Here is a 20,224-nt window from a genome sequence, read left to right as displayed (position 1 = left end):
GTACAAATTAACGATTCAGACTCTGAAGGAGAGAGAAAAGGAGCTGGTACTCTTGTTTACAAACCTGAACACCCAGGACATACTGCCCACGCCACCCAAAGGCCTGAGCGGAAGAGCGCTAATTGTTGGGCGGTCCAGCAAGGGTTGTGCCTCTCTCATCCTTCTCCAGGTCGGGCTCATGGCTGAGCTGTCACTCACTCTGCCAGCCTGGCTTAGGCAGGAGCAGACAACAACTCCGCGGGCGATATTTGGGAACTGCACCTGAGGCTTTATTGAAACCCAATTGGGTGCTGGCTCTCAGCGGGGAGCCGCGGCATGAGACGCGGTTCCCAGGATGTCCAGTAGGTGTCGCTGCCCTGCGGTCGGGGACCGTGGGGGGTGTTGGCCCTACCTGGGGTTCCCTCCGCGCGCCTCACCTGGGCTCGCGCCCCTCGCGGCCAGCGCCGCATCGGGAAGTTGTGTCACTGTCGTGCAGTCACCTCCACCCGGAGAGCTCCCGCTGCTGCGCTGCTCGCCCTGCCCTCTGCCTTTAACCTTCTGCCGAGGGGGCGGGGTCCGACGGTGCTCTGGGGAAGGCGGGAGAGCTGGCGCCCAAGGTATGTTCTTCCACAAGGGCTGCGCGGGGGAGAGGACAGTGTCCGGGCAGTCGGGAGAGCAGGCTGACGAGAAGATGCCACTGTCACTACCACCTCAAGGAGATCCCAGGGAGTCCAGCCCGTCCAAGGCCCCCAAGAAGCACGCCACTTTCCACATCTGGCGCTCCAAAAAGAAGCAGCAGCCTCCTCGGTCTGACTGTGGAGTGTTTGTTCCGCACCCGCCTCCGGCGCCCATCGGCGAGGCCAGGTAAGTTCCTCGCTGAAGCCCTCCAGTCTCCTCTCCTTCCCTCACCTGGTCCTGCTGTACTCTTGGGTTCTCTTCACCGCCAGTTTCTACTACCCCGGCTCAGAACCTGAGAAAGCCCGGGGTCGGCTTCACCCTCCAGAAGTGTAAACGGGTCCGGGCAGCGCAATCCTGACTGCTGCCAGGGATATGTTCCCCGGCGCCTTGTAAGTCAGACCAAGCACCAGAGAGAAGAACTTGTGCCCACCCATGCGATCTTTATCTAGACTGGCCAAGATCTTATGCAAAAGTGTTCATTTCAACCTGCTAGGGAGAAAGGGGGCGGGTGAAGGGTTCTGACCACAATGAATGATGCTAGGAATCGTACCGCGGGGATGAGGTCATATTTTTTTTAAAATAATCATACCTTTATTGTAAAGATTTACATTCTAGAGATATTATGCTTCCATTATCCTCACAAGATCTGAATAAAGAAGGAAGTGACAGGGATAGTCACCCTTTTTTTGTTTTTTTTGGTAGATAAAGAAACTGAGATTGAAGGGTAAATGACTGGTCCCCATTAGAGTCCCTGACAAAACTAGGGGGCATCTAATTATACTAAGTGTGATTACTATTGTGCTTTTTAATTATTACATTGATTTTTCTGGTAGTTTTATTCTATATGTATAACTGGCCAGTTGTACCAGAATTGATGGTTTGGTTGAAAATATTCAATTATTTTCATGACTTGGAGTTATACATTTCTTCTTCTTTTTATAAAAAAATATATTTTTCGTTGTAGATGGACACAATACCTTTCATTAATTAATTAATTTATGTGATGCTGAGTTTGGAACCCAGTGCCTCACACATGCCAGGCAAGCGCTCTAACTCTGAGTCACAACCCCAGCCCCAGGTGTACATTTCTTTTTTGTGTTGTTGTGCTGCTGAAAATCAAACCCAAATGGAGTCTCAAGAATACTAGGCAAGGGGCTGGGGATGTGGCTCAAGCGGTATCGCGCTCGCCTAGCATGCGTGCGGCCCAGGTTCGATCCTCAGCAGCACCACATACCAACAAAGATGTTGTGTCCGCCGAGAACTAAGAAAAAAATAAATAAATGTTAAAATTCTCTCTCTCTCTGTCCCCCTCTCTCACTCTCTCTTTAAAAAAAAAAAAAAAAAAAAGAATACTAGGCAAGTGCTCTACCAATGAGCTACATAAATCCTCAGCTCAGGAGGTATAAAGTGTTTTTAGTGCTGGATGTTTAGCCATACCCAGTGAACCCTGTAGGTGTTTAAAAATACATCTTATGAACAATGAGTGTGAGAATAAATTTGCTTGCGCAAAATGGGCATTTTAGACATGTATTTCTTTTATTCCTTAAAAAGTATTAATTGTGCAGTCTATTTTCACTCATTTAATAAAATTTTTATTGAGAATCTTAGCTAAATGGTGGGATATTAAAAAAATAACTAGATGGCACCGGTCTGTAAACAAACAAACAAAAAACAAAACAACAACAACAAAAAGAACAAAAACCCAAACCCAGCTACTTGGAAAGCTGAGGCAGGAAGACAGAAGTTTAAGGCCAGCCTGGGCAAAATAGCCAGACCCCGATCTCTTAACAAACAAGCAAACAAACATCCCGGCACCCGTGGTGCTCACCTGTAATCCCAGTGACCAGCTTGAGACAGAAGGATTGCAAGTTCCAGGCCAGCCTGGACAACTTTGTGTGACCCTCAGCAATTTAGGGGGGCCCTGTCTCAAAACAAAGAATAAAAATAAAAAAGGTTAGGGTTGTAGCTCAGTGGTAAAGTATCCTTGGGTTTAATCCCCACTACCAAATAAAGAAGAAAAAGAAGACAATAAGGATTCTTAGTCATCAAAAAATTCTTACTCTCATATGGAGACCAAAAAGTAAACAGTGGCTAAATGCTATGCCAGATGACAGTGCAGAAGGGTTCCAGGGAGGTTTCCTGGGAGATTGGGTGAAGAGGCTTAACTGGAAAAGGGGAGGAGCAAGGAGTCCCAGGCAGAGGCTGCACTGTGTGCATCACCAACACTCACAGGAGGTCCATGCTTGGGAAGAACCACCAGTGGCTCAGGGCCGTCTGAATGGGGGAGGGGTGATAAGAGAGAAGACACTTGATATTTTCTCATATGAAATCATACACAGTGACAATTGGTTGTACTAAACACACTTTTTATCTATTCAAATGCTTACTGTGCCTTGTTATGGATTGAAATTTCTAACAAAATATGCAACTTAATAATGTGGTACTCAAGATTGAAGTACTTTTCCCATTACATCAGTAAATATTTTAAGGACTTTCATGGCAGTTTCTCTTACCTGACCTAATCTCAGCATTTCCTATCTATCAAAATATAATAATACACAGCTCTAGATAATTTATTCAAAAGCAAAAACGTTTTAGAGTAAAACTCAAAATAGAAACTTTTGTTTCTCTTCTTGATTTCTTGTATGTATTTTGGTTCAGTCTTGAATCACTTCATTCTTCCCTTCAAAACTATGATGAATTTTGCACTAATAAGTGTTCTAAAAACTAAACATACTGGTCTGTCTTGGGGGTTTTCTAGTTATATCACCTTTACAGATATCTCGTACTTCTGAGAAAGTGTACCTGGTTGTAATCTGAAGAGAGTGGTTACAGCTCACTTAGGTTTTTGCTCAATCTTTGGCCAGTGTGGCCTTCTTGAACCCTGTTCATTCATCTGTCCAGGACTTGTAGATCCAGATGGAATATGCAGCACTCACTGTGACCTTTTTCTCTATTTGAGGAGGTGACAGCCAGGTGGCCACAATTATTTGCTGAGCATATATGATTTCTATTGCAAATTTTTAGGTAAAACAAAAATGAATTCATGTCCTGGCTGTGTGACTTAGGCAAGTTACTTTTCCTCTCTGAATATTGGTTTCTGTCTTTGTAAAATAAAGATAATAGACAACACACTGACTCTGTGGGGCTCTTGTGAATATGAAATGGAGAATTTGATGTTAGTCAATGTTAAAGTTTTATTGCATTTCTGGGCACAAAGTAAAACTCAATATAGTTGTCCTTTGGTATCTATGGGGGATTTGTTCCAGAACCCCAGTGGATACCAGAATCCAAAGATGTTTGAGTCCCTTATATAAAATGATGTAGTAATTGCAATATAATCTGCTTACATCTTCTGGTATACTTTAAATCATCTCTAGATAACTTATAGTACCCAATACAATGTAAATTGTTGTTATGCTCTATTATTTAGGGAATAATGACAAGGAAAAAGGTCTATACATATTCAAACAAACAAACAGTTATTTTAAATGAATAAAAAGAGGTTTGTTTAACTCACGATCCAAATATTTCCTATCCATGATTGGTTGAATCCATAAATGTAGAGGGAAAGCTGTATAGTGGGAAAAAACCCCCAAAACCCTCCAGCATATGTATTTCTTTTCTGAGACATGTTGAAATGTTGCTTCCTTTGTATTTTCTCTATTTAAGGCACCCTGTGTACCCTGTGTTATTTTGATTAGAAATGAGCTCTGGAGGGCTGGAGGTGTGACTCCGTGGTGAAGCACTTTCCTAACATAGGAAGGCCCTGGTTTATCTCCCAAACACTGGGGGTGGAGGGGGAGGACTTAACTAAGTCTTTTTTGTTTTGATACACTGGTGATTGAAGTCAGGAGAATTCTGCTTCTCAGCTACATCTCTAGCCCTTTCTTTTACATTTTATTTTGAGATACTCTCACTAATTTGCCAAGACTGGCCTTGAACTTGCAATCCTCTTGCCTCAGCGTCCTGAGTAGCTGGGATTACAGGCCTGTGCCACTGAGCTCAGTTAGATAAGTCTGTTTTTGTTTTATCTAATGTTAAACTGATTAACACTGAGTTATTTCTCATATGCCAAAGGCAACAGTTATAATTTTAGGTTTATTTTATTTCACCACTGATAAATGAGAAATTTTGATTTAGCTTTATCACTAGCCATGATCTGGAGGAGTTATTTTATTGCTTTACCTTTAGTTTCATGCTCTGTGACCTCTAAATGTTAATTATATGTGTATGTGTGTGTGTGTGTGTGTGTGTGTGTGTGTGTGTGGTTGTTGTTTTGTTTTGTCTTGGTGGGGATTGAACCCAGGTTCTTGCATGACAGGCAAAGGAGGTAAGCCATTTACCACTGACCTCCACCCCTAGCCCAGTGTCTGCCATTTGAATTTTTTTTTTAACCTCTGTAAGCCTTGGCTTCTTCACCTGTAGGATGGAAGTAATCATACTTCTTCTACAGAGACCTATGAAATTGGGTATTCTACATGTAAAGCACCCAGCACTGGACCTGGCAGGTGATTGATAGAGAGTCCCTTATATTGTAAAATATAGACAATAGACAACACACTGACTCTGTGGGGCTCTTGTGAATATGAAATGGAGAATTTGATGTTCAAATGCAAAAACATTTTAGAATAAAACCAAAAACAGAAGCTTTTTAGAAAAGGTGGTGGTTGGTAGCAGGAGTGATGGTGGCAGTGAAGGTTATAATTATTGTTGCCTTGTTTGTAAGGAGAGTAGCTTTGATAAGTGCATCATTACTTTGTAAATGAAGTCAAACAACTTCAGAAGCCTGAAAGGTGTAACCAGCTCTGTTAAATTTTGAAGTACCTTTGAGTATATGGATGCCTGTGTTAGTCCATATGAGGGAGGCCTTTCATGCATTTAGTGACTTAAAAGTCTTACTATGTGGGCATGCTCTATATGTGTAATATGAATTGTAATGCATTCTGCTGTCATATATATTAAATTAAAATGGAAAAAAAGAATAATAAAGCTGAATTCTACTTCTAAAAACAAAAGGACCACTTAAGCAATAAAATGATGTTTATTCTCTTGGTGTTCAGCTAACCAAAAAGAAAATTCATATATAACTTACATACATATATTTAATATATAATATAATTAAATATGTTTTATATATGTATATATAATATACATACTATATATATATAAAATTAGAACAACGAAGACAAACTTTATTCTTGAAATTTTAAAAGGAACCTCTCCTGAGACTGGGATTATGGCTCAGCTTGCATGTGTAAGGCCCTGGGTTCAATCCTTAGCACCACATATAAATAGAAAAATAAAATAAAGCTATTATGTCCAACTTCAACTACAGAAAATAAATATTAAAAAAGGAACCTCTCCTGAGATGATTTTGGAATAATCATTTTAGGATGGAATAATTCTTTGCCACTTGTCTCTGTCATTATACCAATATATCCATTTTCTTTTTCTGCATTTGAATCATTCTATTTAGTCCATGAATGAGTGGTGATAAACCCTTTTGTCATAAGCCCTTTTGGAGACCCTTAGAACTTTGATTTTTTTTTTTTCTTTACTGGAGATCTAACCCAGGGCCTCCCAAATTCTAGGCAGGTGTTCTACCACTGAGCTACAAGCCCAGCCCGTCTTTTTTTGACTTTTGATTATAAATCTAATTTGTAAGCTGAGAGAGTGAATTTCTGACTTATTTGTCCCTGAGCAATTTGATATAATAAATATATTAGATCATTTTTAGATCCTAATATTCATTTGAAATACCCATTTTCTCAAGGCAGGGTCACTCACACCTATAATCCTAGTTACTTGGTGAGGTTTAGGCTAGAGGATCATGAATTTGAGCCTAGCCTGGGCAACAGAGCAAATCTCTATCTTTAAAAAAAAAAAGGAAAGAAAGTAAAGAAAAATGACGGTCTTTCTATGAAGATTAAAGGCATGTATCTATCTTAAAGTTTAAGTTCATAAAATATAAATGACCCATTGGGTCATTTATATTTCAGAAATGTCTATGCAGAGGAAAAGTGATTTATTTTTTTCAAAAAGCTTTATCTGGTCAAAAGGAGAAGATCATTTGAAGCTTGAATTGTATAATTTTTCTGTCTACCTTGAAAAACTTTATCAAGTAATCATTTAGTCTCCATTTCATATTGAATTTATTGTATAGAAGACTTAGAGATCCTATTTATAAAAAGCAATACAATCTTATCTTCAGAAACGCTTTGCTAGGATTAGTGATGAGTTTTTCTATGGCATAAATTCCCATTGGGATTTTTTTTCCTTTCTTTTGATGCTGAGATTGAACCCAGGGTCTCATGCATGCTAAGCACGGGCTATACCACTGAACAACACCCTAGCCCCTGTATCTTATTGAAAGGTGAACTGAATTTTAAAGAGACTTTTTTTTATATAGTTATGAACACTAACCACTTATTATGTATCAAACACTGGAAAATAGAACAATGAAATTAAAGGTGATCCCTGCTTCTAAAATTGTAGTTTAATGGAGGGTGGGGTGTGTGGATGAAAATAAATAAAGGAGCATAGGGTGCTCCTTCTATTTGGAAATAGAAGAGTTAACTCAATGCACAAAGGAGGATTATCTTGAAGAAGCAGAATTGTTTTTCTATCATGGAGACATTTTATTCATATTGAATAATTAATGAGAAATTTTATTCTCTGATATAGAAATCATCAAAGACTCTAAATCTTCTTGAGGTTATAATCATCTTAAACTATATTCAACTCCAGGCCAAAAGAAAAACTATGGAAACTTCTTTTCATAGTGGCGTTTAAAACAGAATCATGTATTCAGGATTATGCATACATAATTTTCTCCAGTTCCTTAAAACATCTAGAGCCTGTGATTATATTTTCTCAACTCCTCTTTCACATTTTGGAAACTAGAAATAAAGATTGGACTTGAAATGTGGAAAACTGCTTCTTAAAAGTTGGCTGTAATTATAGGTGAACACAATATTGATACTAGAATTATAGACTGGAAATGAATGATTCTTGGAATTCTTTAGATGGATCTGTGAATCCAGAAAGGATTATTCTTTAGGTTACAAGGCTAAAATGTTGTCTCCTCCTTCTTTTGTCAAAATGATTCTGGAATTGCTGACAAGGAAAGTCCAGCATTACCTATACTCTTTAAGCAAGATGTTCTTCCTTAAAAGCAACCTGTCACAGGAAGGGGCGTAACTCAGTGGTAGAGCAAGTGCTTAGCATATGCAAGCACCTGGATTCCGTACTTATGAACTACCTATAAAGTCATATCAAATTGCCTGGCACATCAACACATGTCTTTTCATACACTCAGTTTAGAGAAATAAATTCTGGACTTTTACCCAGAGGACACTGAAGTGTGAATTCAAAATCCCAAAGTAGATTTTCAAGGTAAAGTATGTGTGATTGTCACACTTGAGAGTTGGCAAGAAAATCCAATCAATTGTATATGAGTCTTACCAGTCCATTTGTGACTCCCTCCATATAGAGCTGTGCTGGCTAACTAAAATACCTCATCCAAATGCTGTAAGGATTCAGATTTATAAGAAGTCCTCACTCTAAATGGTGAGTACCTGCCTAGTATTGTCTTTCCAGCACTGTGCATCTCTGGGATTGGGCTGGTTAGTGGAAGTGAAACAACAACAGAGACCCCTTAAGACTAGGGGATCATTCTGATAAGTTACCAGGAATCTCCAAGACCATGCAAGTGAAGCAAAGAATCCAAAGTCCTTTCATAGTATCCCCCAACATCTCTCACCACCAAGTTACAGCCAAGTCCATTTTGAATGTATAGCTAAGACAGAGAAATGAAAAACAGAATTAATAAGGGCCTTCTGTTTCTTACTTTTCCATAAATGATGAGTGAAAGTAAGTTGTTGTTAAGCTTGGCAAAATATTTTGGAGCAAAATAAGTTGGCAGCTGTTGATGCTTATTATGGTTGCACGCCATGTCAAGCCAGTGACCCTAACTGAGTCTCAGTCATCAAACAACAGGGTTATGGTATCCCAAAGGCAATATTTATAGTTCAAGTAAGAGATTTGACCAACAGTTATGTAAAAACACCAAATGTAATACTCCTTTAATTTTTTCAAATTAGTTAATAAACAGTAGCATAAAGCTTCTGGTAGTCCTTTGAAATTCTTTAGCTGAGTAGGTCTTTATTTTGCAATTGAGGTGCAGAGTCAAAATAATATGCATTTATATAAGATAAGAAAATAGAGGAAGCATTTGATTTATAAAAACTACTTCAAGCCATGTCTTTGGAAACGTTGCTTTTCATCAAGATTTGATTGATAGAAGTAGTTTAATATACACTGTGTGTATCAGGCATTATTCTAAGCACTTTATAAATATTAATTCAGTACATTCATAACATCCCTGAGAAGTAGGTATTATCATTATTCCATTTTGGACCTAAAATGAGGCACAAAATGATATAATAGTTTGATCAAATAGGGATCTTGGGTCCTTGTGGTTAATCACCACAAGTTAATTACTGTAGTTAATGCTGCTTCTTTTATTTTCCCATAGTGAGGAGATTTAGGCTCTGGAGCTTCCAAGCAGAAATTCAAATATATATAGGAAATCAAGTTAATATTTAGTGCTAGATAATTTCTATGTTAAGTAGTGGAGAGAAAAATATATACTTTCCAAGACATATGAGTATGATAAAAAGACAAAGAGATCCTAAAGTGGAAATTCAAAAGTGCATGTTATAAATGGGGGTATCATGTCTAGATCCTGAGTCTGGGGCTTCTGCCTTAGTTGTCAGGAAACAGCATATTAAGAGGTGGGCCTAGTTTGTACCATCTTTCTTCTTGGAGTCAGACACAGGCAGTAGAATGCAAGGTGGTCCTTTACATTTCCAGTTGCTGCTTGGTTTAGGTAGGGAAATCAGAATTTCTCAAGTTGAGCTCAATGCGGCAGCACATGCTTGCCCAAGTTTACAAACTTGGGAGACGGAGGCAAGAGGGTCTTAGGTTCAAAGCCAGCCTGTAGAACATAGTGAGACCCTGTCTCAAAAAATAAATAAATAGTAGATAAATAGATAAAAAATTTAAAAGGGCTGGGAGATGTAGCTCAGTGATACAATCCCAGTACCATTAAAAAAGAAAAAAAAGAAAAAACCTTGCTGGGTATGGTGGTACATGCTTGTAATCCCAGCAGCTCCAGAGGCTGAGGCAGTAAGATCATGAATTCAAAGCCAGCCTCAGCAATTTAGTGGAGTCCTAAGCAACTTAGCAAGACCCTATCTCTAAATAAAATATTTTAAAAAGGGCTGGGGATGTGGCTCAGTGAGTTCGATCCCTGGCAAAAAAAAAAAAAAAAAAGAAGTTCTCAAGTTGCTTTAAGAGTTGATGCAGAAAGCTGCTCCTGGCTGCTTTAGATTCTCTCCCCTATTTATCCTTGAGGATTCCCTAGCAATGAAAGCAGGTTCCACCAAAGGTTGACCTTACAGTTCAAGGATTAGAATTGCTATTGATGTTTATTACACTTGATACATAAATAAACCCACACTCTAATTTTGTGGATGAGAAAACTGGAGTTCACAGAAGGTAATGCAGATAGAGCAAGCAGGCTAAAATTCAGGTTTCTGATTTCTGTTCATCTGTTCTCCTAAATTCTCTTGGATTAAAGTCTATATCTTCACTCCTGGCCTATATCAGCTTTTACTCACCTAACCTTTTGATGACTGTGCTCTGGAATTCTTCCCCTAGTTCCATAACCAACAACTGTGAGACCCATCCCTAGTTTGAGTTACTAATTATGTAGCTGATGTCTACACTATATTCTGGTTACTGACATACTGGATACTTTCAGAGTTTCTGCTATAATTATTACTTTACCCACTGCCTAAATAAATAAACCAAAATAACTTAATTCATGTTTTACAACAAATATAAACCTTGAACAAGCCATATTGTAAAGCAATAAAATGCCACTTAAAATTATGGAGCCTGTCTATATTATACCATATTGTATGCAAGAGCTCCCTTTATGGGGCTTGTAGTGATGGCAGTGCTGTGACATGTAATATATTTTATTTATGATTTGTCATTCAAATGTTTTCATAATACTGATGGATTCATAAATATCCCATGAAAGCACAGCTTGATTACTTTTGCATCTGCTATTAGAAGATTGGATAGATGAAGCAACTGTTGACATTCATGTTGAAATACAGCGTCTCCTTTATCTGTGCGTCATGTACAAACCAAGGAGCTGACACATTTCAAGCCTGTGCACTGAAGGCTCACCCATGCCGTGCCAGCCATTCTTGGCTCTACAGCCTTACAAATATTGGCTTGATTCCCCACTATTTAGCTCCCGTGAACGAAGTGGTGGTTATTATCTATAAAACAAGAAAATATAGTTACTGCAAGGGTGGGGTCACAAAACTATTCTTTTAGTCCTGGCTATTCAAAACAAGTTTTTAGATTTAATTATTGATCAGGAATCCTTCATTGGACTATACTTTGGATTGAAACAAGAGCAATCTATATTCCTGTGTGTGTCCATAAACATGTTTAAACAAGCTAGTCTAAACCAAGATTTGATATATATATTTTTTTAAGATAAAACAAAGCGTGACAGAATGTCTGGCATTTTCTCAAAGTTTCGACTTCTACTACTTGGCATTCTGATTGTCCTAATCTCCTCATAAAAAGTTCATTGTGAGCCCTTAATTTTGCCCTTCCCTCTTATTTCACTTCTATTAAAAACTTTCTTAAATACATACATATAATGTGTGTGTGTGTGTGTGTGTGTGTGTATATATATATATATATATCCATAAGGGGACAACCAACCGGTCCTAGATGTATCTGGCAGTTGTTGAAGATGCAGACAGGATGTGTCTCTTTTCTCTTCATGTATCTTTTTTTTCCTACAAGAGAATTTTTTTCCCTCAGGAATTTATGCCTCACTTCTTGCTTACACAGAGTTCCTGGTTGCCTTTCTCTGTGTGTAAGCATACCTTGGCTACAATTCCATTAATTTACAAAGTCTGCAGAAGTTAAACAAAAAGGAACACAAATTTATATCCTAATGCCATTCAATAACTGATCAACAAAGACCAAAAGTGATGGTCAGTTGGATTTGGTTATGTTTACATAAGGTTAATGGAAGAAGAAAGTTCTTTTCAGCCACATGATCCACAATCTCAATCAAATTTAAAAAATATAAGGAAATTTAATTGAAAATAAATTGGACAAGGAGTATGTCAATTATTGAGTACTTATTATATGACAGTTGCTCTTATATTCAGTGTATCTCATTTAATCTTCAAAATTGTTCTGCAAAATGTATTGTCTTACCTCCACATTTATAATCAAGACAACAGAACCTGAATAGATGACTTAGCTAGTGTATGAGAGAGCAATATTTTTGTCTTTATTATTTTTTATTGGTGTATTATAATTATACATAATAGTGGGATTTGTTGAGACATATTCATTCATGCACATAACATAATTTAATCTATTTCATCCTCCAATCCCTGCCCTTCTCCCTTCCCCTAGTTTCATTTCTCTACTTCACTGGTCTCCCTTCTGTTTTCATGAGTCCCCCCAAAAAGCCCTCTACTTCTTCCCCTTCTTTTTTCTCTCTAGTTTCCATATACGAGAGAAAACATATGACCCTTGATTTTCTGAGTCTGGCTTATTTCATTTAACATAATGGTCAGAGTAAAATTTGAACCCAATTCTTCCTGACACAAAACTTGTACTATTTCCTCTACACCATGAGAAAACCAAAGCCTACTAAATGAGTAGTTAGTAGAGGGTGTGAGTGCCTGCATGGGAGTTAGTTAACTAAAGAACAGAAGCATCCAGAAGAAATCTGTTCACTCTCGGGACTATCACCACCAGGAAGGTGAATTTTCCTAATTGATTGTCTGGACCCTCCTGATCACATTGTAGAGAATAATAATAGAGAGCAAAAAATATTGCTCTCTCAGAAGGATAACAAAGAATTCACATGCCTTGGGTGCACTCTTGTTTACCTGGTAACACCTGAAGGATGATTTTCCCAAGAATGCAACTTGAGAATAGGAGTATTGACTAAACTTGTTGCACCCAATTTCCCATCTAGTCTAAAAACCACAGCCTTATTACATTCGGGATGATTCAGAGTGTGTAGAGGGATGCACAGGATTAACCACAGCCCGAAAGAGGAAAGAACCTGCCAATGACCCAAACTCCAGATTTGTAGGAAATACTGTGACTTGAAAGATGTAGAGCTCTACAGTGTAAAGGATTATGAAAATCCTTTAAATAATCTTTATCTTTATAGGAGCTAGTAAATTTGTCTTTAGTGCCTATTTCTCTCAAAATTGAATTTTATTTTGTCCTCTATGTATTTGAGAGACTTACAGTTTTACTTAAGAATGCTCATTGATTTCTATGAATATCATTAGAGACCAAAACTAACTTAACTCACTGTAGGTCACAGAAGCGCTTTTTACCTTATACTAAACTGGAAATATATATGCTCTTATATTTAGATTTAAGGTAGTTATTTTAAAGCATACGTGATTGTAGTTATTAGTACTGTTGTTCAACTTCAAGAGAACAATTGGAAATTTGCTTCTTTATCTTAAGCCAGACACTCTTATTATAGACTTTCTCCAATTTTAAAAGCAATTATCCAGTGATAGTGGTCATCGAAGTGTCAGGTTTTCTCCTCATTTGTGACTCGAGTAACTGAGCAGATGGTACCTTTCTTCAAAGTGTTTTTGATAGATGGTCTTCCGTGACCATGTCAGTCCTGTTCAGGAAGGTTAGTAAATATGAGGGTGAAACTGCGCTGGTGTAACCTTTCTACTGAAGAAACACTATGATAGCACTGTGTGGGAGGCCCTGGGGTGTGAGCTGGCCAACCAGTTCAAGCTCTGTTGTTGGAAAAGTCTTGCTGTCCTGTCCTCCAGAGAGACTGCAATAGTCACCATTAAAATAAGGGAAAGTTACTGCACTTGCCATTATAGGAAAGAAGAGAAAATGCTCAAACTTGTGCAAGATGGGCTGAGATCAGAAAAAGAAGCATAAACACCACAGGGGATGAAGGATTTACAATTCTCAAGAACTCTTAATGTTGTTTGTTAACTGCTAAAGGAGTTCCAGAGAGCAGTTGATGTTAGAGCATATATTCACCATCAGATATATGCCTCCAAATTCTCTAAATTGATGGCTCCATTTTGATCTTTACCAAAGAGGAGATAGCCAGACGCTGTGGCACATACCTGTAATCCTAGTGACTCTGGAGGGTAAGGCAGGAGAATAGCAAGTTCAAGGACAGCCTGAGCAACTTAGTGAGACCCTTTCTCAATGTAAAAATTAAATAAGGGCTGAGGGTATAGCTCAGTGGTAAAGCACCCCTGGATTCAATCCTCAGTAGCACAAAAACAAAATAAGAAGGTAGAGATATGTATGTGTGTGTCTATACATAAATATATGCATATCCACACACATGCTTTCTAGAACTTGGTACTTCCCTTATATAGGTACTCAAGGCTAAATAACGTATTTGATAAATTACACATATGCTCACACCAGCAAAGCAGGGATCAGAGAGAAATAAATCCAAAATATGCCTGGAAGTTTTGTGTTATTTTAAGACAATAATCTTTGTTGTATGATTTAGAATTGGTTTCATTTTGAACAATATATTGAGGTAAAGGAGGCATAATCATCTTAGTGATTAAAGTTTGTAAAGATAATAATACAGACATATATATATATATATATATACCTTATTTAAAGACTTCTGTGTGGGAGGGGAGTTTGGGAAAAATATGCTATGAACTATGGAAAGTAACAGAGAAACATGTTGTCTATTCATTTGTTTCTTCCAAGAGTTGGATTCCAGGTCCTGAAGTATCATTTTATCTTTCTCAAGATTGATTGGTTGGCATTATTTTTTTAATGCCCTATCCAATTCTTTCAAGTGGTCAAATTGGTGAACAATCCCCTATTCTTTTATAATTGAGACTCTAATTTTACTTATTGATGTAGTCTCCATTTGCCTTAACTATTTTGGCCCCTTTGCTGTATAGTTATAAAAATCCCTAACCTTACTATCTATGGATTACACTACTAACAGTGTTTCTTTCTGTGTGTATTTTTGTATAATTGAGCATTAGAGATGAAATTACAGGGGTGACGGCCATACCATGTGGTAATCCCAGCAACTCTGGAGGCTGAGGCAGGAAGATCACAAGTTCAAGATTAATCTTAGCAATTGAGCAAAAACTCACAGCAACTTAATGAGACCTTGTCTCAAAATAAAAAATAAAAAGGGCTAGGGATGTAGCTTAGTGGTAAAGTGCCCTTGGGATCAATTCCTGATGCACCCCCCCCCCAAAAAAAAAAAACAGAAAAAGAATTACAAAGGCAGAAATTTAGATGCCTTTTGCATCTCGTTTTTCACTTAACATTGTATCATAAGCATCTTCCCACTTAATTAAAACATGTAAAATAGCTTTCTTATTTATTCCTTTATTGCTGAACATTCAGGTTCTTTCTAGTTTTTCATCATTATGATTAATGCTCCAGTGAAAATCTCTAAAAACATAAAACCTTAATTCACACATTAAACCTCAGTCTCTGGATATTCTCTGCTTGTTCTTCCAGAGCCATTTTCCAGCCTCCACTGTGCCCAGAGAACTGTACTTATAGACTGGGAAGGCCATGGTCTGTCCCTCTGCCTTTTAGTTAACTTTGGCCAATAGAAGGAAGAGGGCAGGAGAGGGAGGTCAGGCTGAAGGCCACAGCTCCTGATGGGTTGACCTCCTTGATAGCAACAGAACTTGCCAATACCTCTCCCTCCTCTGGCCTCTGTACCTATAGGTAGTAGTGACTTCCTGCTGTGGGGGAGGAAAAAACTTTTTAGTTTTCCTTACCTGCTCATATCTTGTAGATAGTCATTTCTTTAAACACTCCCAGTTGCTCTTTTGTGGGTACCATCTGTTCCCTGCTGAGATCCTGACAGACATAATCCAAATCTTAAGTGTAATAATACTCTTTTCATTATATTTTAGGTTTGAGGCTTTGTACTGCAGAAGGATAGAATTGGGTAGAGGAGCTAAATTAGTTGGTTCTGAGCTGGTGTTAGTTAAAAAAAAAAAGAAATGATACAAATTGAATCAAAGTACTCTTATAGAGACATGAGCAAAATCTAATGGAACCAGAAGGAGAAAAGGGAACAGCAAATCCTCCCACTTTGGTAAACACCTGCACTTAAAAGTCAAGGAGACCTGCCCTGCCAAGGGCTCTCAGTTCTCTCCTTTCATTTGGATGTTATTGGTTCAATTGTTTCATTTCCCTTTTCTTTGGGGGCTTGTGTGGCTAATCCCTTCTGCTTTTCTTCCCTTTCTTGGGCAGTTTGTGTATTGACATAGCAAGTCCTCTGTATACACTTCTTTATGTGCATGTTTACACACGACTTCTCCCTTATGGAAAGAACTTTCAGGATTTTGTGTGCTGAGCCTGAATTGTGGGCATTTCCCCCATATCAGCAACGTTCTTCTTAGTCCTAAAACAGGACACAATGCCTGTGGCAAGCAGTTAACCTCATTCCATTTTGCTTCGGATCTAAAGCTCAGTGTATGATTTTCCAGAACTAATGCCAAAGCAGTCATCAAACTTACTGGGCTGTTAATACTTTACAGATCTTTAAAATCAAATGTTCATGTCTTCTGTGGTGAGGAGGTCATCAAGGACAGGGTTCCTGATGCATGTAGACTATAGAAGCTTATTCCAGGACTTGGGTTTTAATGTTAGATTTCTTGGTTATGAACTAGGTTACTTTGGGCAAATCACCTAAACTCTTTGTGCCTCAGGGTATTCTTCAGTGAAATTTGATGCTACCAGCTGCCTGGTCCCTAACCAGGCTGATGAGAGGCTCCTTTGAAACAGAAAAGGGTGGTTGGGAAGCTGGAGGCCTGAGGCACTGCGAAGCCCCATAACCCCTGGCTCAGGCCTTAGATGGGCTCTCCTGGATTACTTTCTGGAAAACTTGTTTGTTCTCTTTTTCTCTCCCTCTTTTTCTCCCTCCCTCCTCCCCTCCTCCCTCCCTTTTTTCGGTGGAGTCTCCTTTTGTTGTTCAGGCTGGTCTCAAATATCTGGACTCAAGTCATCCTCCTGCCTCAGCCTCCTGAATAAGCTATAGGTGTGCTCCACCACATGGGCTCTGTTCTTTTCTCTGTTCCGAAGTGAGTGAATAATGGGCTGGAGATGGAGCTCAGTGGTAGAGCGCTTGCCTAGCATGGAGGAGGCTCTGGGTTTAATCCCCAACTCTGCAAAAGATAAAACATTTTTTAAAGTGAGTGGGTAGATGGGCAGGATTCACATGTCCCTACATTTTCTCCATCCTAATCTCCTCTCTGGTCATTCCTTCCCAGTTCCTATCTGGAATTCGGGTCTGAAGCTAGCACAGTACAATCCCATTTATCTCTCTGTGCAAAGTGTGGGGGCCTGGGAATGCTGTTACTGTTGGTCCCTCCAGCATTCTTCCCCACTCCCCTTTGTCTTTCACTTTTCCAGCTGCCTAGGGGATTAAACCAGCTGTAGGTGCCTGCATGTATTTCCTTCTCAGCCACCTCCACCAGGTTGCCTTCATCTTGCAGACAATGTATCTCACAGAGGAATCTCATGGTCTCCCCAAATGATTCTGAGGGGTAGTCAGAACTGGTTGTCTTCATTTCACAAATTAAGCAACTGAGATCTGAAGCTGTTTAATGGGGATCAGGAGTGTGTCCCAGGACTCTAGAATTTTAGCCAGTTCTCCTTTCACTATAGGTCCACAAAATGCCCCACTAAAGTAGGGAGAGAAAACAAATGTTTTTTTTTTTTTTTTTTTTTTTTTTTTTGCTTTACTGGTTTATTGCAATGTCTTTCCTCCTCTTTTTTCTCCTTGTCCTCCTCTTCTACTTCTCCCTCTTCCCTTTTTTAACTTAACATGGTCAAAAGATGAAGTAAAATATGGAATTGAAAATGATTTATTGATTGGTAAGGCAAGATATTGATCATAAAGATCACACTGTTGCAAATATTAAAATTTAACATAACATGTTTAAGAAAATTTTATGTGTAGGAAAGAATAGATTTTTTTCTCCTTGCATTCTTAGGGGTTGAGCCAGGGCCTCATGCATGCTAGGAAAGTACTCTACCATGGAGCTACATCCCCAGCCCTTTTTTTATTGTTTTTATTTTAAGAAAGGGGTTGATTAAGTTGCCCAGGCTGGCCTTGAACTTGTCATCCTCCTGCTTCAGCCTTCTCAGTAGCTGGGATTACTGGTTTTTACCACCTTGCCTCACTACTAGATTTTTTTAAAAAAATTTATTCTAATTAGTGACTACTAGATTTTTGTTAGTAGCAAAGGATGGCCATAGACTGAATCCTCAGTCTAACTCTTACTTACTTTATGTTTTTGTGAAAGGCATTTGACTTGAGGGCTTTTCCATATTTGGAGTTTGATAATCAAAGACATTGTTCTGACTTGTACTACTTCAGTGGAAGAAAACCCCAGAAGTTGTTACCCCACCAGACACCTTTCTGATTAGAGCTGTTTATGTTCAAGTCCTAACATGCATCTTTTATTTCCCCTTATGTGGAAATTTTGAGTAGCATTGAAAACAATATATTCAGAAAATTCAAATACTGAACTTATGATTTGAAAGGGTCAAATTCCCAAGAGATCTTGAATTCTTGAATTCCCAAGAGATCCTGGAGCTCAAATGCCAGGTTATGGTGTGGGACAGAAACCCAGAGTAGGTGAAATCCAAGTGCCCTGAGGCATCAGAGCTTGGTGGTGGATCAAAGCGCATGGAACTAGCCACCTCAGTGAGTCTGACGGTTTATTAGCACCAGTGTGTGATCAGGTGATGCCAGCTATTTCTATTGCAGTCTTTGCAGTCTTTGGATTTCATTTATGTACCAGTAATGTTGATGAATTCAGAAAAGAGGATTAATAACAATGATTTGAGGAAAAAACTTGATCAGAAATCTGAAGCCTTGAATTTCTACTTACTAGCTCTTAGCCCAGCAAAATCATTTGACTTTTCTGGGACTTAGATTCTTGGTTTATAATAGGAAGGTGAAATTGGTTTTTCATTATAAGATTTGTTCTAGTGTTAAAGTCCTCTAAATTACATACTTGAGTTTATAATTTTTACAGGAAAGTTTGTCCCTTTGTAAGTACAACAAACAGCAATAGCTAATACACATGAAAATTGAGTTGGTTCTTATGACAAGTAGATATCCACCCCCTCACCCCCCCACCTCCGCACCTTTCCATAGGATGCCCTTTGGTGGAAAGTAGAGCCATCAAAGTCTTGAGGTAAAGTGGCAAGGTTAAAGCTTCTACTTCTGGTTGCACATTATGGGTGATTACAAAAGGGAAATGAAGAAAACTGCAAATGTTATACATTTAATTTAGATACATACATGGAGTAGATCATATAAATGCTGTTTTGAGGAATCTCTCTGGATACATATATTTGAGTTCTTTATGTTTGATCACCATTTAACTAACTCAGCATAGGATCATAGAATAGAAATTGAGATAGTTTAAACACTCCATTTGCAGCCTAGAAGGTCTTACTAATGACAAAAAAAATTAAAATTAAAATTAAAAATAAAATTTTAGAGTTGGGCACAGCAGCTGTAATTCCAGCAACTTGGGAGACTAATGCAGGAAGATTGCTAGTTGAAAACCAGACTGGGAAATGTAGCAAGATATGGTCTCTCAAAAAAAAAAAAAAAAAGAATTTCTACATCTGTCTTCTATGTAGTAATAATGTGTCTTAATGTGTCTTTTTTACTTTATAAAATAGTATACTTTTTTACATGTTTGAGACATGGTATTTTCAGCACTGAGCTTATAGACAAAAAAATCTAAATTCTGTTCTTGGTTCATCCATTTTCCAGTTGCATTACCTTAAATAAATCATGTCATCTCTCTGGAGCTCAGTTCCCTCAACTATCAAAAAGGAGCCAGTGGAAGGATGAAAAGTTTTTATTGATCTCTTTTCAGATTTTATATTCTATTTGTTGAGAGATCCCAGCGTGTTGTTGGGGAGTTTGAAGGAGACTAACAAAGACATTTGCATGTCAGTCACTCACAAAAAGCCATGTCCAAAGAAAAAGAATTTTGCTGAAAGATCCTTACTAGAAATTGATATCTTAGGTGGGTTCTCCTGAAAGCAGACTCTGTGACAGGGATGTCAATAATCCAGGACATACTTAGAGGGAGTAAGGACATGAGACAGCCAACCATAAAGGGGGAATTACCGGGCCAATTCCCGGTAATTTGAAATCTGCCAATTCAAACTGTTGGTAAATGTAGGTTAATCCCTTTGGGAATTTCTGTACATGGCTGTAGAATTCAAAGCTATGCTGTCTCTGTGGGAGAGGTCCTGGGATATGAAGACACAGAATTCTACCAATCACTGGCTGTTCCTATGGGGCATTATCTTGCTGGCGTTTCCTGCCTTGGGTCATGTGGGCTCCTGCTAGTCAGAAAGCCCCCAGTGGTCAGAAGTCCAGATATCCTAGGCTACA

General features: G+C 38.5%; 1 protein-coding gene across 1 annotated transcript in view; it reads left to right on the top strand.

Annotated features, from left to right (window-relative positions):
* Positions 1 to 479: 479 nt before the first annotated feature.
* Crybg1 (crystallin beta-gamma domain containing 1) overlaps positions 480 to 20,224 on the top strand; it is a 190,632-nt gene continuing 170,887 nt past the window's right edge. The window contains exon 1 of the mRNA XM_078019548.1: positions 480 to 843. Within this exon, the coding sequence (XP_077875674.1) occupies positions 599 to 843 (245 nt within the window). The 5' untranslated portion in view covers positions 480 to 598. The remainder of the gene's footprint in view (positions 844 to 20,224) is intronic.

This window comes from Ictidomys tridecemlineatus, chromosome 8, assembly GCF_052094955.1.
Source record: "Ictidomys tridecemlineatus isolate mIctTri1 chromosome 8, mIctTri1.hap1, whole genome shotgun sequence".
Taxonomy (NCBI): domain Eukaryota; kingdom Metazoa; phylum Chordata; class Mammalia; order Rodentia; family Sciuridae; genus Ictidomys; species Ictidomys tridecemlineatus.
This window is presented reverse-complemented; position numbering and strand designations above follow the sequence as displayed.